Here is a 23,055-nt window from a genome sequence, read left to right as displayed (position 1 = left end):
TCCTGAGGCTATCAGTATTAGAAGATAAGATAGAGCAATATTTGTGTCAAAGGCAGAAAAAAACACGTCTTGATTTCAGATCTCATATGGATTTGCAGCAGTGGCTACTATTCTGGAAATACTTTTTCTCATGTAAAAGGTGCTAGTTTGTTTTCATCTCAGGAAAGAGAAAATAAATATCCTTTTGACTACAATATTAAAAAAGCGCTTTAACAAAACTAATCTGCTTATGTTACAGAAGAAAAAAATGATACCTAACAGTTCTCTGAATTCTTGGCATGTATAGTGCTGATGCGTAAAGTTCAGCATTGCCACGTTTAGTTACAACAAGATCCCTGTATAAAAACATGCATTTCTCATAATGTTTTACCATTAAACAGGTTTTGAGTTGGCATTTTTATAGAACCTTCTTAATCAGGCTTTCATAATGACAGTATTTAATCTCTCATGTTAAAACTTCAATTAATATTTTTATATTTTCTGAATATAAACCTTATCATAATGCAATTAGGGTTTCAGTATTGCAAGCATTTTGGTGAAATATTGATTTACACAAAGCCTGACCCCCAAAACATTTAGTATTGTGTTCCAGTTGCTATTCTGATTAGTACTGTTGATTTATAAAGAAGCTCTCAGACTGGGTTTGGCAGGATTGGGCCCTGAATTACAAAGGGACACAAACTGTTCTGAAATAGATGAAGGACATGTTTCAAAACACCTGCTGTAACTCCCCAGGTATTTTGAAACTTTTTCTCCAATATTTAGTTTTCCTTCAACTGCTGCTGCTGCTCAAATATTTGAAAGATAGAATTATTACTGAATTATGTAGAATGACACTTTTTTTTTTTTGATCTAACTACTAATAAAGCTGCCTCCATCTTGTCCTGTGGTTTATCTCGAGAAAGAGGTTCACCTGCAAATCTAAAACATTCCAACTTTAATTTAATTGAAAATTCACAATTCAGTTCATCTACTTGCTTTGTGATGTTTTGTCTGTGGATCACTATCTGTAGCAGACAAATGGATCACAAGGATCTGTTTTTTTTCTTAGCTTGGAAAAGTGTAATAAAACAAAATCTTAGTCTGTTTAAAAATGTATATAAAGGTATCAAGGTATCCTTTTTTTTTTTTTTTTTTTTTTTTTTTTTTTTTAATCACTGATTATCTCTACAAGCAATACCTTATTAGAGTGACACTTTTATAGGATTGTATCAACCAACTAAAGGGCTTAGTTGATCTCCTTAGAAAGTTGGACCTCATTTCACAAACAGGAACCCTAAAACATTTCTGCATCACTTTCCTGTTTAAAAATAAAAGTCAAAAGGGCCAGTGTGAACAGAGAAATGATCAATAGAAAAAATTACATTCAAGTTTGTTTGATTTGATGAAGCATAGAACTATTTTATTTATTGAAACTGTATTAATGTAATTAAAATAAATGGAAAATGCACTCTTTATGTAATTAGTATTTTAAGCTGTCTCTGAAGAATTGTATGCAGCTTAAATTTAGTTGATCATTTTAAAAATGCAAGACATTAATTAGATTCAAATCTTAGCCAGAATGAAATCATTTTCTTAATAAAGCTAAGAGCTCTAGAATTTGCTTGGAAGTAGAAAGTGGCTGGTGTTGATCTTCATAGATGAGCATGAGAAGATAAGACAGAAAACTCAGTGAAGTTTAGAGGTTATAATACTACTATGTCCATTTTCAAATCGTGGTCCTAGATGTTGGTTTTGTTTATAAGAAAGGTGTGGTGTTTCCTTGGCACAGGAGCCCTCTCTCTTCCTTAATACATGGGTTCCCAAAGTTAAGTTAATTTAAAAACCTGTGTTTAGGAAGTGAATATTTGGAAAATATTTTTCTTCATAAGAGTGAAGGAAATTCAACTTTGATTTTAAGATCCTTGTGGACAGAAAAATCTGTGGAAAATCCTCTGCAACGTTCTTGGATTGGTATTTAAATAGCAGGGCTGCAAGGGATGTTAGGTAAAACTTTTCAGCAAGAAAATAACAAAACAAAAAATCTGATTAAATAGTGTTTTAGCTTTACCACACATCCTTTAAAAGTGAAAATCTATTTCATGCTGTACAGTATGTATGCATTTGCAGAAAGATGTAACTGAAAATAAGGAATTGCAGGCAGATTTCTGAGAGAAAATTAGTGAGAAATCCAGGAAAAAGGTCAGAGTGGTTTTTAGTATCCAGTTATGAAGGACAGACTTTTAGGAAGTCCAAACAGATATTGCTCGTTCTCAGACAAGAGGTTTGTTCTGTTCAAACTGGAATTATGTTGCCGAATCATTCCCATTCAAATAGTAAGTTCTAGAAAAGTTTGAGTTTAGGTATAGTTCAAATGCAGCTCTTTATTTTGGATGAATGTTGCTCTGAATCTTCAAAATACCGGTAATTTAGATGTGCTGAAAACAGACAAAGTGTCTCAAAGTCATTTTTAGTTTTGATTTCAAGTATTTTCCAAAGAAAAAAAAAAGCATGAAAAATTGTAGAAATTCTTTACTGAAATGGTGCTGATATCAGGGTTTTTGTTTTCCATTTACAAATGCATTAAATCATATGAAAAGATGTACTTAGATCGCCTAAATGTATGTTATTCAATGGAAAATGAGTTGTTATCAAGTACCAGTAAGCTGATTCACAAATGAGGGCTGTGAGTAGCAGTTCTATGAGGACTTTAAAAACATTTTAGAAGTTTTAAATTAGTAAAATATTCAAAATTATTTCTAACTGGCAACACATCCTAGGTTTTAATGAATAGCACATTAACTAATCTGTTAAAATAATTTCTTCCCTGTGATTTTACTCTCAAATATATTTGCCATCCTTTCAAATGTTGTATTTAGCAAGTGATGACAGTAATGAAAAGTACATGAAAATGAAAAGTATTTTAAATTTCACTTGAAATTCCTCAAAATTTCACTGTTTGAAAAAAAAAAAAAAAAAAGTGCATTTTAAGTAGTATTTTGCTGTCTCTTGAGTCTTTTGGCCAGTCTATTTCCTGTGCAAGCAGTTCGTCCCCAAACAGTTCTGGGAAGATGCAATATTTGCCCAGGAAATGATAATTGCAATATTTGTAAATAAGAAATATAAACTACAAAGCTAATGGAAGTATTTATCAGTTTTAGACAGTTCATTAAAAGGATCAATATGCAAACACACGTGTCCTTTTAATGAAATGTCTTGGCGGGTTCATTTGTCTTTCAACTTAAGTAATACAGGTTAGTGAGCAAATTATGTATGCTGCATCTCTTCCTGGGGCAGGATGATGTTGGAAGAAGAGCAGTGCTATCAGGCTGACAGACTGACAAAGTAATAAGTTGGTACCGTGCACTGAAAATGGAGCTGATTAAATGTTTGGAGAAGCCAAGTTTGCATTAATCTGGGGGGAGGCTAAAGGATTTTTGTGAGCAGAAGCTGGGTAGGAGCGCCAGGAGTACCTGTTCTCCCCCAAAACTCTGTTGTCAAAACTCATGTTTTGCTGATGCAAAGAGCATCATCCTAAATCTGAAACGAGAAGGGTCCAAGCATGGTTTTCAGGGCTGAGCCTATGGCACAACAACTCCTCACTCTTGGAGTGTGGTAGAACGACCCCATAAAGCCGATGGTGATGCCATTTTCTGTGCTGTCCTCTAGGGTTAAGTGTCACTCCGGGGCAGGGTGGACTCTCTGGGGCCACCTCGCCATGGCTATCAGGACAGGCCCCTTGTCCTCACAGGGGCCGTGGGGGGAGTATCACTGGGGAAGGGGAAAAAAAAAAATGAATAGGGAAAAAAAGGGAGAAAAGGGAAAGCTACCCACGGGGTTGCTGCAGTGTCACCAGGGAAGCCAAAAAAAGGCCGCCAAGAAGGCACAAAGCCCTCTCGGCTGTGTCCTGACGGGAAGGGGGGACCTCGGGGTGGGAGGTGGCAGCTCCCCTCCCAGATCCTCCAGTGATTTGGGGCTCTCTCAGCTTAGGAGGGTGAGGAGTGCAGGGACTGCTGCCCCTCAGTCCGGGGAGCTTGGGAGGGGAAGGGGAAGGGGAAGGGGAAGGGGAAGGGGAAGGGGAAGGGGAAGGGGAAGGGGAAGGGGAAGGGGAAGGGGAAGGGGAAGGGGAAGGGGAAGGGGAAGGGGAAGGGGAAGGGGAAGGGGAAGGGGAAGGGGAAGGGGAAGGGGACCTCCCCGCCCGCGGACAGCGGAGTGCCGGCTGTGCCCTGCCGGCCACCTCCAGCTGTCGTGGCAAGGGGAAACAATGGGGAGAGGGAAGCGGGGGGGCGATTCACGGGATGGGGGGGGGTGCTAAAGGAGCCTCCCAAGGGCTTGTCCCCTGCACCCAGCAGCCCCCCACTCCTTCTCCCTCGTCCCGCTCCCGCAGCCGGGGATGCTTCGGGGGCGCCCCCGCAGCGTGCTTGGAGGCGTCGTGCTACAATCTGGGGGGGACGGGCAGGACCGGGGGGGGTCGGTTTCCTTCTGGGGGGTGGTGCTGCCCTGGCACCTGCGCGGAAAGCGCCGCGAGCGCGGCCCCGCGTGTGCAGCGCCGGGCACAGAGCGGCCCCGCTCGCCGAGTCCCTGCCGTGATTTCTCCCCGCTCCTTCGGCGGGCTCTTTGGGGAGCCTGGGCGGGAGGGGGAAAAGTTTGCACCTCCTTTCCTCCTTACTGTGATTTTTTTTTAATTATTTTATTTATTATTTTTTTAATGGAGGAAAGTCTTTGCAGGAAGAAACGTTGCGGGATTTTTTTTTTCCTGTATTGTCATGCAAATGATCTTTGGGTTTTCCTTGCTGTCCTGCTTTGATTCTTTGATTTTATTTATTTATTTATTTTTGGCTCCTCCGTCATTGTTCTAGCCCCGCTTCCATCTTGCAAGAGTGACACCCAAAAAAAAAAAAAAAAAAAAAAAGAAAAGATGGGAGGGGGGACAACACGTAGGGGGAAAAAAAAAAAAATCCCGCATCCACAACAGAAACCCCAACCAGCTTTTCCAAATGAGTGACACAGCCCGTGTCCATTCATCGCCTCACTCCGGCGAAGGCTTTCTGAACAGCCCAGACCTCCTTAGCCAATTGCTGCCAGCAACATGTGGAGGGGAGGCATCGCTATAGCAACCGGTGGATGGGCCATGTGCGGCAGCCGGCAGGGGCTGCGAGCCGCCCGATATAAGGAGGGCAGAGCCGGGGCGCGCCGGCATCCTCCGCCCGCGCCCCCCGGGGCCGCCCGGGACCGCCGGTTCCCCCCGGCCGGCCCCCGCCACCGCCCGGGGAGCGCCTGTGCCTGCCGCCGCCTTTGTCTCCGCCGAGGAGGGGAGAGGGGAAGGGGAGAGGGAGGGGGAAAGGGGGAAGTTTTGGCACCGGAGGAGGATTGCTGGAGCCCGCTGAGGTGCGCCGAGCCCTCCGAGGGAGGAGCCGTGGGTCGCAGCGCCATGGCAGCAAGGTAAATGCGGGGCGAGGGGGGGGGGGGGGGGGGGGGGGGGGGGAGAGGTAGGGGGAGAGAGGTTTGGGAGCGGGAGGGGCGTGGAGGAGGGGGAAGGATGGGGGGGCGCAAGGGGAACGGCCGGCCGCCCCGTCGGGTCGGGTCGCATCGGGTCGGGGGCCCGCGGTGCGGAGCCCTCTCAGCGCCCGCCCCCCTCCCCCGCTCCCCCCCACAACCTCCTCCTGGACCCCCCCGAAGCCTCCTTCCGGACCCCAAAACCCGGACGCCTCCGGCCGAGCGGTACCCGGGTGGGGGACATCAAACCGTCGAGGGGCGGGCAGGGGCCACCCGGCGGGGCCGGGACGCTGCCTTCCCCCCCGGACCCCCTCTAGGCCCGGGGAGGGAGGGGGGTCGGAGGCCGCCTCCGGAGCCCCAGCCCGGTCCCGGTGAGACGGGGCGGCCGCGGGGGGGCCTCTCGTTCTCCCGACGTGGTTCCGAGGGGCGGCTCGCCCGCTGGCACTGGGCTTTGAGAGCGCTTTATCTAATCCCGAAATTCTGGATGTGCCTTCAGCATCAGCATGAGGTCAGCGCTGGCACAGCGGCTTGGGTTGCTCTTGCTGAAGACGCTTGGTTACGCTCAGCTCTGGCTGGCCGTCCTCTTGGCGCTTGGGCTCTGACACTTTGTGGCTTGGACCTGCTCTGTCCCTCTGTTTATGTTTCACTCGGGGCCAAGGAGGAAATCTGCTTCCTGGTGCTCCCCTTCCTCCGCTTACCCGTAACCGCTGCTGAGCCCCTAGGGCTGGGAATGGAAGTTTCTCCACCGTGGTGCCTTCTCTTCTTGCTGCCACCCCAGAGGCGCTGCGCGGCTTCGGGCAGGACGGGCTGTGCTCCGGCATCTCTGTCTCACCTACCTCCTCCGCGGGCAAGGATGTGGCCGTCCGGTTCCCTGAGCCGTGCGTTATCCCCGGTGTCTCAGTGATGCTGTAGGCTCTCATGCGGTGCTTTGCCTAAATCCCGACTCGATCCTCAGGAAAGTCTTGAAGCTCTCTGATTTTCCTCTTTCGTAGCCGTGTGCCTTCCACACCACAAACTTCTTTGGGGCTCTCGGATATTTTGGCGTTTCAGCATCACCTTGTAGTGGGATTCAGGACAATGGCTATCGTTCCTTGTAACTCTAACCAGAAACTTCACTTCTGTTTGCCTTTAGGAAGCCAGAGGAAAATATCTACCACTGAGCAATGGATCTTTGAACTCGCTGAATTCTTGATTGTATTCAGTCATTGTTCGTGGTATTAATCCTACTAAAAGGTATAGAGATGCTCCAGAGTGCTTTGTGGTGTTGAAGGTTGCGGAAAGATCATTGTACTCCTACAGATGAATAGATCTGTGGCTCTTGCAGTGACCTTTCTCAGCGATTTGAATAAGCTGCAGTTCCCAGAAACCCATCTGCCTTTTGTGTTGGTTGATTTGTCTAATCTTCCCGACCCCTGGAAGATGCAAAAAGTACCTTCCCGTCCGATTTCACCCTCCCAAGTAAAAGCCTTAAATTGACCTCATTTCAGGTGACAAACTGACATCTGCTGAAAGTGATCCTGGCATCAGGCGAGCTTTCTGGGGAGGGGTGAAGAGGGAGGCAGAGGACAGCAGCCCCAGAAACCCCATACTAACTCTAAAAATCATGCCTTAAAACACCAACAAGTAGCCTGGACCATGTAGCTCGGACGCACAGTGCTGACCCTCAAAATCCCAGTGTGCTCTTGAGATGAGCACCCCCAGGCCCTGCTGCCCCACACTGACCCAAGGGGGAGTGTAAGGCAGGCGAGGAGAAGCAGGGACCAAGACTGATGGAAGTGCTGCTTTCCTCTCCCTTCTTTTTGCATTCCTATTTTACTGAAGGAATACCCTGCCTGTAGGCTTCCTGAGGACAGATGGGGGTAGCCAGGTTTGTCCTGATGTAAAGTGTTTCTCAGGTTTTCCAGTAACCTATCAAAACTTAGGCAGCACAGTGCATCCCAACCTCTATCCCCAGTAACCTCGTAGCGGGAATTTGCTAGAAGTGAATTTAAGTTTAGATTTATTTCAGCAAGCAGCCAAAACGGGTATATATGAATACATGTTGTATGTACATCCATACACACCCACACACATCCCTTTCTTCATGTTTTCTGTATTAAGGAAATAACACACACATCCTTCTAATACCAGTGGCCGAGACTTGGCAAAGGGTCCTTTTAGAAAAAAAAAAAAAATGGTGAACTAAAACTTATTTTACTGAAGTTTATTTTCAAGAAAAACGATTTTCTTGTAGAATTCTTTTCTTCTGCCTAGGCACTTTTTTCCCTCCTTGAATGGCAGATTTGCAAGTACAATTTCATCTGCACAGAGGAACAATAGCTTTCAGTTGCACAAAGGATTTCTCCCACCCTGAATCCAAACCACAATGCCTCTTGCTCTGATAATAGCTTCTGAAAAGATTTTGTAATGCACAGAATTAATACATGATTATTTCCGCCTCACTTCTCTCATTTATTAGATTCTATAGTGAATTCCAAATTAAAAATAGCACCTCTCGAGTTTTTTAACGTTCTAATATTTTGAAACAAATCATATTCTGAAGTTCCTCTTTTTGCCCATGTTTACTAAGAAATCCTTTTTTTTTTATTATTGCTCAGAAACTAAACTGTCTAATATCAATGTAAAAATCAAGCTATGCAAAAAATCCTAAAAATATACCATCGGGTTATTTCTAAATGAATTGTAGTGATTTTTCCTTTACTAACTGAAAGAAAGGTTGGGCGCAGTAACTGGCAAGATGGGCTTTGACTCAGAAATACCCTTTTAAATTTACAAAGGGGAATAAAACCTCAACTTCAGTTAGAGTTTTGTTTTGGCAAGGACCAGAATCAGGCCCTGTGACCTAGAGGAGATAACGAAGTGTAATTCTGCTGAGGCATCTGGAAGGTGAGCTTCCACATCACTGCACGGGAGCTCTTACAAAGTGTGTTTCCTCCACACTTTCCAACATAGGTGTGAGAACTTATTTACATGAAAGCGTGCATTAAATATTTACTGACATTTGCCTGGAATTTGTTTGAAATGTCGGCTGTTGTGCTGCATCACGGGATGACACCGCGGATCGGGACGCTGCTCTTTGATTAGAGCAGTGATTTGTGGCTCCAGCGGCACGGCTGCTTCTATTTACTGATGCACTTTTTGGTGTGCATCAAGCGCGTTCTGTCAAGGGACCGGGAAAGCCTCCATGAGATCAGATCCCATGCATTTTTTTTCCCCTCTTGAACAACAGCAACAACAGAACAACCTCAGAGGAGCGGTGTAGCTCAAGCAAGCACTGTTGGGTGGAAGTGGTAGGTGTGATGTTGGGCTGAGGCAGGGCGAAGCTTTGCCTTCGAGCATTTCAGTGTGGACCGGGCTGTTTGAAAGGAAGCAAAGCCTGGCTGAATCTCCAAAGCCTGCGTATTCAGAGTCACTTCCTAAGCCACCCGATTAGGAATTAGCTGTTTTCCCTTCCCTGGGACTCTGTGGTGCTACCCATTTTTCCAAAAAGGCAATCTTTCAGGGGGATGTCAATATATGCTGTTACATAAAGTTGAGAAAACGCATAGCTACATGGAGCTGGGTTTAATATTTAATTACGTGTAATTTATGTGGTCTATTTATTTGTTAAGCCTTAGGGGGAAGAAAAAAAAGGTGATTTGTTTTTCTTGTTATGCAACAGCTATTGTTCCCCTTCCACCCCAGGCACACACACCATGGCAGCCTGGACGAGTGCAGGGAGAGGTGTTCTGCCTTAAAAGACATCCGACTGTAAATGTCAAATTCATAAATATTTAAACATTTTTCTTTCAATTTCGAGTCAAGTCTGACAGGACGCCTCTAATTAACCCTGGGCTCCGTTTCAGGCTGGGGCCTTATTGCAGGGAGAAACCCGAGGTTCAGGCGAGGTGGGGAAATCTCTGCTCCTGCCTGGGAGGGGGAGGGAGGGACGGAGGGAGGGAGCTTGCAGCGAGCCGCCTCGGTTCGTTTTTACCCCTTTCAGACTTTGATGCTTGGTCGGACACAAGCCGGGTGAGGGGGCAGCGGGTTTATCGGGCTGACCTGGGAGCAGTGGGGGCCGTTTCTCCTGCCGGGACCCATCGCGGGGGGGGGGGGGCCGGGCGTCGCTGCAGCCCCACGCCCGGTGCCGAAGCGGGACCCGACGGCGGAGCGGGATCGGGGAGCAGGGCTGCCCCGATCCCCGTGTATGTGTGTGTGTGACCCTAAACACCGACCCTCGGCAGCAGGGAGGGGAGAGGGGGAACCTCCGCGCCCCGACGGCAGCGGGGAGCAGGGCAGGGAGCCCCGCGGCCGAGCCCCCGACGGGGCGGTGATGCGGGGGCTGCTGCCCCAATCCCCCAAACGTGATTTATTTTTTTTTTTATATAGTATTATTATTAATTTTTATTTTTGCAAGCCTTTGCCTGCCTCGGCAGCCCGATGCCCGGCACTAGGGACACGGCTACGTGGGCTCCCCGTGGAAAATGCCTCCCGACGTTGTGTGAACGAGGCTAAAGACCCCCCTGCAGCCTCCCCCCATGGACAGGATTCGAGCTCTTTCCCCAGTTTCTGGCTCCCAGCGGGGCTCTGGGGCCGTGCGGGTCTCCACCAGCGCCTTTGTCCCGGGGCCAGCCTCTTCCCGCAGCCCGGCTCTGCGGGGAAAAAGTGCGTGGCCGAGCTGGCGAGCAGCATCCCGGGTCACTATAACTACGGCAGGAGAAGGCGAAGCACGCTCTTTCTCTCCCCTGTGTTTACCCAGGGCGCTTGACAGCACTTTGCTCCCGTCCTTCGCATTGTTTCCCTCGTGCAGCCCTTTCCACCCCTTGGCGTTTGCGAGACTCTTTCTCACACGGCGACGGGGGAAGGAGAATCGTTAAAAATCGCCGTGGGGGGAGCAGAGGAAGGGGGGAGCCGCGAGCGGTGTCCCCCAGCCTCTTCCTCACCGTCCCTGCTCCGGGGAGCGGGGATGGAGCGGCCCGGAGGGGGGAGGTGGGGCGCGCCCCCGGGGCTGGGGGCGTAGGGGAGGGTAAAGGGGGGGTCTGAAGGGGTCGTGGGCACCGCGGGGGGCCCGGCCTGGGGGTCAGCATCCCCCCGCCTCGCTGATGGGAGGCCAAACACAGCGCCGAGGCGGATTAACGTCCCGGGGCGCAGCCGTCGATGGGGCGGGGGGGTCTCCGGCACTTTTTTCTTTTTTTTTTTTTTTTGCGGGGGCTGCCTATTGAGATGCAGATCGCGACCCCTGGCCCCGAGGGGACGGCGGCCTTTCACCGAAATGCTAATGGCAAAGCGCGGCGGCCCTTCACCTCCCCGGGCCCCCGGGGCCGAAAGCGGCGGCTGCTGCCGTCGGTGATGCCCCCCCGCCCCGGCTGTTTGCGAGCCCCCTTTTCCCCCACCCGGGGCCGGGGAGCCGGGGCAGGTGCCGGTCATAGTAGAAAGGGGGGGGGACACACAAGGAGGTGCCCCGATACCCTGGAGCCCCGCGGGACGGGGACGACAGAGGATGGGGAAGAGCCGGGGGGGGCAGCCCCATCCTCCTGGAGGCTGTTGGGATTTGGAGGAGGGGCCGTTACGGGGTGGGGAGGGGGGCGGGGAGGCGGTGGATCCGGGCTTTGGGGGGGGGCTGCGCAAAGCCTCGCCTCGCCCCGTCGAGCCCCGCTCCCGCCCCCCGCCGCCCGGGGGCTGCCGAAGGCGGCCGCCCTCCTGCGCTGGGCTCGGGCAGCGAGGAAAAGCCGGGAGGGCTGCGTGAACCCCGCATTGCCATTAACTCAGCCTCAGCCCCGGCTAATCCGCGGCACTGAAGGCAAGGAGGCTAATTAATGACAAGCTTTTACAGTCAAGACCGGCGATAATTGCTTTGGTGGCCTTTATGATTACAAGATAAAAATGGACCGGGCCTGACATAAGAGCCACTGTGTACACTGCAAGACAGGAGGAAATTAAGAGCTGGCTAGCTGAATGCGGAGCAGAAAATTACTAATAGAGGAGAGATAATGAATAGGCCGGCTAGGCATTCATGGGGAAAAATCCATTTTGTTACCACGCGAAATGAGGTGGTGGAAAGGAGTTTGCTAATTGTTCTCATCTTGTAGCAACCAGGACTGAGGCAGGGGCGTGCTTTTCAATTCATTTCCCCGGTAATTGTGAGAGGGGGAACGCGGGCCAAATGAGTCTTGCTGCAATTTGCGCGCCTGGTCTTTTCATTTTCATGTTGCGTTTTTAATTGTTGCTAATATAGCTTATAATGAAGCTAATGAGGGGAAATTATCGTACAACTTTTTAGCGCATGGAGACAAGTGAAATGCACGAGAAGGATCCTCTCCTATTGCTGCAAAAAAAATAATAGTAATCCGGAGGAGTTTGGAACTATCGGGCTTTTTTTTCAATCCTTTCCTTCTACACCAGACAAAAGGAAGGACCGCCACCTACTATTTTTATTGTGTGTGTTTTCGTGTTTTATTTTTCACTGTAGGAAAAAAAAAAAAAAAAAAATCTGATTTTCCTTCGTTGCCCCCTCTCTGTGGGGCTGGTGGGGGGGGGACCTGGGGCTGCGGGCTTTGCGCGCATCCAATGCGCCCCCCCCCCCCCCCCCCCCCCCCCGCCTAGTCGCTTGTCGCTGCTTAAATACCGCGGGAGGGGACGGGAGGGGACAAGAGGGGGGAAGGACGAGCGATGCTGTCCCTGCCCGTCCCCTCGGCTCCATCCCCGGCGGAAAGTTGGCGCTGCCGGGGGCTTCCCCCGACGGGTCCCCCCCCGCCCTCCTCGCCACTCAGGCGCTGCCTCTCTCTCCTCCCCTGCAGAAGAGCCACGTCCCGCCGCTCCCACAGCGCGGGGAAGAGGCAGAGTCCGCCAAGTTCTTCCTCCTCACCCTCCTCTCCCTCGCTTGCATCGCCGGGGTCCTGGCGGCGTCGGGGGTCGTCTACTGCCTCCGGCACCGCGCCCACCACCGCCTCAAGGAGAAGCTCTCGGCCCTGGGGGCAGACGCCGGCTCCGACGCCACCGCTGCTTATCAGGTAAGCAGCAGCCTTTCTTCTCTTCCTCCTTCTCCTCCTCCTCCCCGGACCCCTCTCTCGGTCGGGCTTGTTTTGTTTTCCACGCCCCCCCCCCTTTCTCCCATGAATATCCTCATAGATTCACCGGACCGGCTTCTTACTGCCGGGGATTAATCTCGGCTATTCTGGTGGTTGCTGTAAATTTGTGGCTAATTAGAAACATTAAAAGGGGGGAAAAAAAAAAAAAAAAAAATCCCTCGCCACTGGAATTCTCTGAAAAAAATAATATTAATATCCATAATCTGTCACCCCTGCCACTATTAATAACGAAAAATCTTTACCGTTTATGAGGAATGGATTGCACGGTTATCTGAAGATGTCTCTCTTTTTGAGTAATCGACTTCTTCAGGGTCTGATATGAAAAGAGCCTTTGACCCGATCTGTTGCCACCTTCTGCCATTATTCAGATAAAATGAAACCTAATGCTGATAGATGGGGAGGTAAAGCGGGGCCGTTTCCAGGAGAACAATGGTAGCAGCTGTGTCCCCGGTAGTGCGGGAGCGCTGCGCTGAGGTTTGCTGAAATAAATCAGGAACCTCAGGGTTTCTCTTTCACTTTCAAAAGTATGGGGTGGAGAGAGAGGCTGCAGCTTCCTGAAGTTTGCTTTAGGTACCGGTACAGGTCTGGTGTGTGCAGTGGTGAGGTGGTGCATGTGTTGTGGTCCTGTGCCATGCAGCCCTGATCTGCTTTCCCAAAATATTTGGAGAGTGGCTAGAAAAAGAATTTGAGAATGTGTAAACATCGTTGCTGGAGTATCCGTGTCTGCTCTGCACCGATAGGGTCCCGCTAATGGCACTTTTCCGTCAAGTTTTGTTTTACCTTCTTGCCCTGCTCAGCATCAGACCTTATGGCCTTTCAGTATTCCGGGGCTCAGATGGATTCAAATCGGCAGCAGGGAGTCATACGGGAGGAAACTCCTATTTCCTTGCAAAGTTTGTGTCTCTCTGGACCTCTCCTGGGTCAAAATTGGGCATGTTCAGTGCCTCTCCATAGTTCAGGGAGGTTTTAGTAATGAATGATAAATACAAATGTTTCCGTAACAATTAGCATTCTCAGGAATGGCTTTGCTTTTCAGTTTAAATGGAATGCTTACTGTAAAAAAAAAATAAAAATAAAAATCTTTAGATTACTTTAAATCTTCAAATCTACTTTCATCTACAAATCTCCTTTAAATCTTTCAATTTAATGACTTCCAAAGCAAAAGAGAGGTAGATCAAAGGCGTTTCCAGGGGAAAAATGGAGTGTCCTACAGGACAAAGTGTGAATAAACCAGCAGTTTGTCAGGTTAGTTTTGTTGGCCGAGGAGACCTTGGCTATAAATAATTTTGTTTTTAATAGGGAACATGCTGTTGACTTATTCAAACCACACAAGTAATAGGTAGTCTTTTTTTTTCATTAAACATAAATACAAGAATTCTTAATTTCAAAAAAAAAAGCCCTCCAGGTTCCAAAATCACACTTGAAACTGAATTTGTGATAATTAACAGGACAATCTTCCTAGTGACAGCTCTAATTAATAGTATCTGTAATTAAAATCGTGCCCTTCCAGCAGGAAAATTGTTTGAATTTCTTGGAGTGACCTTTTTTGCCATTTCTCTGGGGAGTATAGTGGTTAAGTTGATATTGATTTTATAATGAGCTCTGGTTTGTTTAATAAGAATCTGTAATCCAGACACTAAATGAAATGTGTGCTTCATTTCTTCTTCCCGGATTTATATATATTTTAAAATCTCCCTCCTTAGATCTGAGAGAGTAATTTTCTGTTTGAAAACCAAAACAGGCGATGTTTTGAGGATGCTCAGTGTTCCCATGGCAGGACTGCTTTAATATTCTTTGTTCCTGACCTTTGGGCCCAGTCCTAACCACCTGACGTCTTAAACATTTCCATTGGTTTTTCAGGAGAACTGTGGTCATGAGGAGGAGGAAAAATGTTTTTCCTTAAATACAAAGGTTTCCAAGGGCCTGGCTCTCCTCCTGTGGAAGTAGATGGGAATTTTGCCATTTGTTTCAATGGCAGCAGTGGGAGGCCCCAGTACAGGCAGACAAAATACTTGAGCAGTTCTGATGCTGCTAAGTAGCGTTTTATCAAAATGAATCACCAGGCCTCATTTTGTATATAATAAACTATTCACGTGGATTTGAAGAGAAATTAGGACTGAGCCCTGTTCACACAGTCAACATCACCGTGTGCTGAGCTGTGATTTAAATGTAATGGGTATCTGGTGTGGTGCATGTTTTGGATAACATCAATTAGGTCTCAGAAAAGCATCAATTATCCTTTTCCTCATCTTCTCTGATATTCATAGGGCTATAATGTGACCCGTATTCATATGGGGAAAGAAAAAAGCAGATAGCTTTGAAAATTGCACCTACTTGGTTCTCTTCTGTATCAGTTAAAGGCTTCACAAGTATCTACTCAGTTAACTCGGTATATTTTAAAAATATGAAATATTTCAGCAGCTGCTGCCGCTAGACTTTAAAGCATGATACTCACAATATGTTGCTGGTTACAGCTTAAGTGACAATTCAGATTTATTTTTTTTAATTTGAAGGGGGGGTGCAGAATTGGTCAGTATAAAAGGGCCTAGTGGCCCAGTGTGATTCAGAGAGAGCACTGAAACATCACATTGGTTCATGTGCTTCTCAAAATGTCAGTGGTTTATATCTTCACTTAAACATGACTGACCTAAATTTTTAAGATTTAGCCGAGACATTTTTCATCCTAACCCAGTTCAGCCAGGAGAGTTCACTCGGGGTTTTACTCATTTCTTCCTCACCCTGTGAACTTGGAGGAGGTTTTTCCCACAGCTATTTGGCTGGTGGTTTCTTTTTTTTGGTTGGTTGCGTTTTGTTTGTTTGTTTCATTTTGTGGTGTGTTTTTTTTTTTTTTTTCCTTGCAGTTTACACAGTGAAATACCAGATTAAAAAGGGGAAAACAGACAAATCGTATTTCAGGGAAATAGCAGGTTGGCTGCTAAGTCTCCTAAGATGCTGCTGGCGAGATCTGGGAGCCAGCCCAAGCTGCTGCTCTGCACCAGTTCCCTGCCAGCTCCTGCACCAGGGACCCCGCGCCTGCTCCGTGGGGATGTCCAGTGTCACTCCACATCACTGCCCAAGTGCGTCTTGTGCGAGAGCACCTACATACCAGCACAAGGGTTTTTGTTGTAGAGGCAGACTGGGTTTAGGCAGAATGGCCAACACCACTTAGAAGTTGAAGCGGGCAAATAAAACTCCAGGGGTGCCTTCGCTAACCAGGCAGGTGGACCAAGACTGATGGAGGTGGTTGAGTTGAGGTCTGGAGGTTTCTTTGGAGGTTTCCTGAGGCAAGCAGCTGGCTTAGAAAGCGTTAAAATAAGGTCTGCGAGACTAACCCTATTTGAAGAATAACATTAGGAAGGATAGATACACAACTGCAACTTCATTTATCTTTGAATCACTAAGCAAACGGCAAATTATAGCCTGGTTTAATTAGACTGTGGCTAAGGAGCTTTTCAGAATGAATGGCAGCAGTGTATCTCGTAAAACACTACATGTGCATGAAACACAGCTTACACAAAGGCGGACACTTTTTGTGTACCTTTTAAACACGTCTCCTGTCCTTTCAAATCACATGTGTAACGATTAGATAAGTCAGCATCAGCGTTCGTGGATGACTAAAAAGAGGTTCGAGCCACCCTCTCTGCGCCTGTGCACATGCGCACACCTACGCTTGTGTTGTTAATTGTTGCTCGTGTCGCTTTGATCTTCTCTGAAAAGCAAGTTTAGTATGCTGCAAGTCCCCTCTCTGGTCCAGGAGATTAGGGCAGAAACGTTTTAGGAATTTTCAGCAGAGCCCCTTTGATTTATTTCACAGCGCCGAGCAGATTTTTCCTCCCGCACTTTGAAGCCTTTCGAACATCACCCAGAGAAAAACGGGCATTCAGACATGGGGGGCAGGCTGTGAGCAGGGCCACTAAGTGCACATCTTACTTGTCACCGCTCCCATTAGCGAGCAATTTATTAACGTAATGAGTGTATATTAGCGGCTGCTGCTATTTAGAGATGCTCCGTTGGATTCAGGGTGATGTATTTGTGAGTCCAGCTGAACCCTGGCTTTTGACCCCTGTGTGGAGAGTGCTGGGTTGTGCAAGATGTTAAATCATCAGCATATTTTATACGTCGAGCTGCAGAACTTTCCTGTGAGCATAATCTTCTGCATCACTGCTAATGCTCTACAAAATGTTGGCCATAATGGAATTTAAAGGCAAAAGTTGAAATGCGTTGAAGCTAGCTTCAGCGAGCCTCCCTGTTAATATTTTATGTCAATAATGTGCTTTTTAATTTTCCTTGATCTCAGCCAAAAGAACTTCCTTTAGAAAGCAAGGGGGCAAAGACCAAACAGTTTACAATGAAGTCCTTCTGCAGCTGCCTGAGGTATTCAAGGTTACATGAGCCGTGCACCATCAATGCAGCTGGGTTACATCATCCGCTGTTTTAAAACTTGTTCAAATAACTTGATTTGGCAGGCATATAATTGTAAATTATATGTTAAATTCCATATTATTACATGTATTATGTTATATATAAATTATATACTCCTTTGTCAAATTCATACTTATTAATTACATGATCCTTTTGGATTCAAAGCCACTAAAAACTCTGTGCTTTTAAAGATTTGATCCTGCTGGTATTTTTGGTTAGACAGAGACTTTAAGAAAACAGTATTCACAACAGTTACAATAGGGATTTTGCTACAAATATTTTTAAAGGCTCCATCAGAAAGAATCTGCTTAGCCATCATGCCTATTTGGTGTATTTAAATACAGATAATACATTGCATCTAATATGGCTTCAGGTTTTAGACTCTAGACTGACTTTCATAAGCAAATATGTTATTATCGTATTAGATCTTAACATTAGAGCAATATTATTTATCAAGTCCTTGGAAAATTGAATTTTGTGAACTAAGTGAAATGAAAAAAAAAGGAAAAATGAGCTGCTATTTCTCAAGTTCTCGGTAATATTCAAATTAACATCAGGACCGAGAGCAAAGTAAGCTGGCAAACAGGGAATGATCAGTGCCCTAAAGCAGTGCTTCGCATCTATGTAAGACTGCTTCCTTTTCAAGGACCTTCACTACACTTCAGCATCACTGAGGATTGAAGCATTCACTACATGAGTATTTAGTAAACATGTCAGTAAGGAATACATTTAGTAAGGATTTTGGATAGATGAAAATTTTGCCTTAAGGCTCAATGCTGCAAAGGGCTTGTTTGTGTTGTCTTCAGGGAAAACAAGGGACATAACGCATTTTTAATCCTTTCCTGTCCTTATTAAAAGAGAAAAAAAGTTATCTCACGTGACTGTGTAAAATGACTAATTGTTTGCTATAAAACATGGGTGGTATATGTTTCAGAAGAGTTGTCCTTGTCCATTTAAGGCTGTTTACTGTGAATGTTAATTAGAATTTGGTCTTAAAATAAATTCCCAGTAACCTGCAAATGCACTGTATGTAATGTTGTTACATAAAGCACTGAACTTTAAGGTGAGACAGTTTTTAGAATCTTCCAAACAGTTTGCACAGAAGTATACGTAGCAATACGAAAGAAAGAGCTGGGAAGTGTTTAAAGGTGGCAAGAAGAGAGTTTACCTTTTGTTAAAATATTTTGTTGGTGTCAGACGGTGGACAGCCAAAGCACAATGAGGCAAAACGAGAGGTGTATGCATGCAGATCCAACCTACTTATTAACTTTTTTATGATTTTAAGCTCCCAGCAGCAGGGAGCTGCAAGGAACCCCTTCCTATGGGTAGAAGATATTTCTTGTGCTCATTACAAATAGCTGTCTTCCAAGAAGAAGAATATAACTGAAGAATATATTGAGGAATACAACTTTTGTCAGTGACTGCGTGCCAGAGAACGGGGCTTGTCCCAGCCAGGTGCTGCAGCAGGGGCAGTGCAGCAATACTTCTTGGTGAAATGCTCTTTTCCTTAGAGAGGGCAGGTAGAGAGAGAGGGTTTTTTTTGAAAGGCAAATGGGTACACACACAACTCCTGGAAGAGCATGGGTGAGGAGGTGCCATGTGGGTTTAGGTTTGAAGGATGCAATCCATCTTTATCAAGCAGTCAGCTGTTGGTTTGCACAGAGAGAGCATGAAATAGCAGAGAGCAGGTGATGGTCGGCCTCTTCCCTTGCCACACTTGCTTCATTTTTCCCTGTCTAAAGGAAAAAAAAAGGGGTTGGTGTATTGTGGAGCAAGAGAAGAAAGGCTCCATGCATCTCACAGTATCATTTTGGGGTATTTTGGATGTAGAAAAGTGCAAAGAAAAACGAATAGTCAGAGGGGAAATGAAGTTAGTGACTCATTTTTAATTACTGGGAAATTCAGAGTCCTTACCCAAGCAGGTCTTTCTTAGAAAATGTGCTGGAGGTGCTCTGGCCTGGCAGGCTGCATCTCGCCTGGTAAATTAAACCAGTAAATTGCTCAAACAGTCCTGGCATGGCTTCAGGCCAAGCCGCCCAGCTTTTTCCCAAACAATCTCTTGCACACAGTTAGCATAGGCCAAGAAAAAGACATATATCCATTCTCTGGGCAGTCTTCTGAATAGTTTGGCTGTGCCCAGGCTGTTTAGAGGGTGAATTTTATTACTGCTTTACCAGCCATGAGCCCCGAGCATCCAGCCCCTGCTGCAGAGCCCCTGCGCTGCTCCTGGCCATGCCGCGGGGCTTGGTTTGCACAATGGATCGTCTCCCTCCCATAAATCGATTATGTCCCAGGGCCTGGACCTTTGAGAGAAGCCAAAGATAACCACAGCCTTGCCTAATGGGCTGGAGAGTATTTGATCTGTAGTCCCAGGCAGTACATCATTTCAAGTGTCCTGATTTCTTTCTGGAATGACTGTAGTGTCTTCAGTGGCATTTTTCCTGATGTTATGCAGAGGATAATCAGGCCTCTCTTTCCAACATATCCCTGCCCCTTTTTTCTGTTTTCAGATTTATTTATTTATTTATTTTGAGCAGCTATGTTACTGTGTTTCATATTTGACACATTTGTCTATTGTGTACTCTCTCAACACTCAGCAGCTAGTGCTGTGATCTGGCTTTCTGAGCCCTTCCTATTATTCCCTTCAAGTGCTATGCTGGAAGGAAAAAAAAATGAGGGGGGGATGGGGAGGAAAAAAAAAATGTTCTTAAAAGTTTTTAACTGGGAAGGTTTTTATTTTGCAGAATAAATCTTGTATTGGGGTCGCGTTCCCTGGAAGAAAGCAGAGGTTAATTTTGCCTACATAAGCAACTGTTGCAGGTGATATCTGTCAGGTCTTGTAGCATCTCCCTGCCTGGGAGCAGGAACAGGTTGCAGTGTGTTCTCTGAAGCCTGAGGGTGCAAAAAAAGGTGTTCTTCTTACTGCTTCTGTTCATTCTGCACATCGATCTCACACAGGGAAGTGGGGAATCTTTTGTCCTCTCTGCTCCGTGTGTTTGTACTCAGCCTTCATGAAGGATTTGAAGCTGACCATGGCCACCTGAGTTTTTTCCCTGGTAAGCCATGCAGACTTTGCTGCTGGATGGGACAGAGGGGCAGAAGTAGGGTTTGAATCCTCAGCTTCCCTCTTGGCCTGTAGCCTGCTTGTGCAGCTCTTGGAGGGAAGTGAATGTTGCAAAGCCAAATATTCTGGGTGGGCTGTGACATTTTTGTTGGTTTTCTTGCGATGTAAACCATAAGAGAAGGAGTTTGGGTAGAGTAGGCTGGAGCTCTGCTGGGGTTGTGCTGCACAATTGCCCCAGTCTTCCCAAAGAGACCGGGTGAGGTGGTGACCTCATGGGATGTGTGGGAGCAGAGGCACCCACGGGTGGGCTTTGTGCAGAGCTGCCAGGAGCTGGAGGTAGAAGGAGGATGTGGTCTGTGCCGGCTGGACAGGAGGCCTCATCTTGTTCCTATCAGCAGGGGCAAAGCTCAGGGGATAAGTACCTCTTACCCCAGATGTTTTCCATACATTTACAGGCACAACAGAGCTCTAAATTCTTTCTAGTTTAAGGGACGGACACAATTCATCTGACTTCTTTGTGCTGTGATATTTGCTATTACAGGTCCTAAACTCTCACAGCAGCAGTGAATGCAACTGCTTGGGTATTTCTGCAGTTATGCGTAATCCAGTTCAGGTTCTCAGCTTGCAACATGTAGAGCTTGTGTTCATCACCTGCATTTTTAGAAAATAACCAAGCCAAGATTAAAGAAGAGAGGCTGTAAAGGAGTGTGTTTAGAAGTGAAATCTTTCAAAGAAATAAAATTAACTTTGGGGGGGAGGGGGAGGATGGGAAGGAACAGCTTTTGAATCAGAGAAAATCAAATTTAGTGTAGGTGGCTTGACCAAAGGGGAAAATGCATTAGGTTTTCTCTAAGCCTTCCTGTCCAGTTTCTAGATTTTCTGCAGGACATATCAGTGATGTTTTATTGATGTTTGCTTGGGATGCCAGCATTTTGAACAAGCAGAGATTTTGATCAGGGAAATAGTTTGTTAAATTTTTAATATTTCAGATGGATAAAATCCTATTCATGTTCTGTGCGGTTTTTATTTTTCTGTGTTCATACCTAGCTAACTTAGTTCCAGGCTTCCTGATGATTCCTGCTTTTTCATTCTACATCAGAGTGCTGCTGCTTTGCAGAACTGTGTGCAGCAACATGTAGATCTCAGAAGTGGCTGCTCTTATCCTGCAAAGCATGGACAAGCTCATCATTACCATGATAAAACTCGCTTTCAGTATTGGGTTTGCATGCTTACCTTGGCTGGTTAAGCATTGAATGTCACCTAACTTGGAGATTTATTCATTTCATGGAGGCACGAAGGCTCTTCCTTGGTCAGGCTGTCTGATAACAGCTGAAATACTTGGTTTGAAGTGGGCAGCAGCAGAGCCATAACTACCAACCCTACCTATTTTCTACTAGGCTGGTTTGAACATCCTACTAATCTTCCAAAATGTATCAGGGAGAATATTCACATCAGAGAAATATAGATCTTTTCTACTAACTATGGATAGAAGAGCGAGGGAAAGATGAAAAGGAAAAAATCAGTATGCCACTGCTTTTTTGACAGCATGGGGAGCCAAAACTTGGATTTTGCCTTTTTCCAGCTTCTCAGCTGGACTTCATCCTGGCTCACTGTGAAGGGAAAATGCCTGATTCTGAGTGAAAAGGGGGGATCTGCTGGGGGAGGTTTCATTGCAGTGGAACATAGCAGAAGGTGCCAGTGGCTGGCTCTCCACAAAGGGTAGGAGGAATGATGTGATGAAGCTGAATGAAGTTTTGGGATCAAGAGCAATTTACAAATGTCAGTTCATGTGATATAGTGAAATTATGTCATATAGCATCTCTCCTATACTCTGGGGAAATAATATATGTAGTAAAATGGGAATGGGAGTGTGTAAAGTCCATATACTGTCACCCACTAGAGTGAAATAAAGAGCTGCAATTCCTAATTAACCTCACTGGAAAGCTCTTGTGTATGGAATTAAAATACATAGAAGGGTTGCCTACCAACCTGTTCCAAATTTGAGCTTGTTTTTGAAGGTCTGGGTCAACCCAGTGGCTCTCTAAGCATTGTTGACTAATAATTTTGTTTGTTTGTTTGAAGACCTTAGAAGTTAATTAAGTGAAAATCAATGATTGAGGCTTCTGTAGGTGCTGGTCACTCCATCTCAGAAGGAACGCTGCAGAAATAGAGGGGGGGGAGGAAAATGTGACAAGAATGATTAATGGTAGTGAAAACTCATACAAAGAGAGACTGAAAAGACAGGTTATTTCTTATAAAACAGTAACAAAGTGGCACTGTAGAAAAGTAAGATGTGTATAAGATGAGGAGCTGAAGAAAAAGCAAAACTCTTACTCTCAATTCTGCATAACACCTAGGGCAAAGACTAGTGATTTAGTGATGCTAAATGCATAAAACCTCTTGGTGCTATTGCTGCTTTTTCTGAATGGGAGGTCTCCCTGTATCTCTGAACATCAGTACTAAGATCTGAGTACAAAATCCCTCTCACTTTTTCCAGTATCTCCTGTAATGTAATAAAGTGGATGTGTAGAAATATTGACCAACATTTTTAATCCTTGAAGGCTTTTGCTGTGTCTGATAGAAAGAATGTCTGTGCTCAGAGATATGATAGAACTCATACATTTTTATTATTTTTTTTTTTTAGAATTTAGGAGGGTTTCAATAAAATACCAAGTTTTTAGCTCCTAATAACCTCTTTAACTTACTAACAACACTGTACTTTATATATTCCTTTTTCTCTGCTGTTTCCTTGTTCACAAAATTTGCATTTGTTATTCCTAGCAGAGCTAAACCGTGATTTCACTTTTATTTTCAGTGGAGAATGGGTGGAAAGCAATGACGTTAGTTTTCATGTCAGGAGAGGGTAATGACTGGCACCTTCAACTGTCATGATAGATGATGTTATGAAAAACAAATGTCGCCGATGGCCATCTTTGATAAATACTTCCTTATCCCAGCATCATGTCTGCTGTGTATAGCCGCCTTCCATGAAAAAAAGGATTTGAGCTTTTTGGAAGCTTTTAGGGC

At 46.0% G+C, this 23,055-nt stretch overlaps 1 protein-coding gene across 1 annotated transcript in view; it reads left to right on the top strand.

Annotated features, from left to right (window-relative positions):
- PTPRN2 (protein tyrosine phosphatase receptor type N2) overlaps window positions 1-23,055 on the top strand; it is a gene marked incomplete at its 5' end in the record, with an annotated part of 646,773 nt that overhangs the window by 532,102 nt on the left and 91,616 nt on the right. The window contains one exon of the mRNA XM_032183394.1: window positions 12,252-12,464. Coding sequence (XP_032039285.1) covers window positions 12,252-12,464 — 213 coding nt within the window. The remainder of the gene's footprint in view (window positions 1-12,251; window positions 12,465-23,055) is intronic.

The sequence above is a fragment of the Aythya fuligula genome, chromosome 2 (genome assembly GCF_009819795.1).
Source record: "Aythya fuligula isolate bAytFul2 chromosome 2, bAytFul2.pri, whole genome shotgun sequence".
NCBI lineage: Eukaryota > Metazoa > Chordata > Aves > Anseriformes > Anatidae > Aythya > Aythya fuligula.
This window is presented reverse-complemented; position numbering and strand designations above follow the sequence as displayed.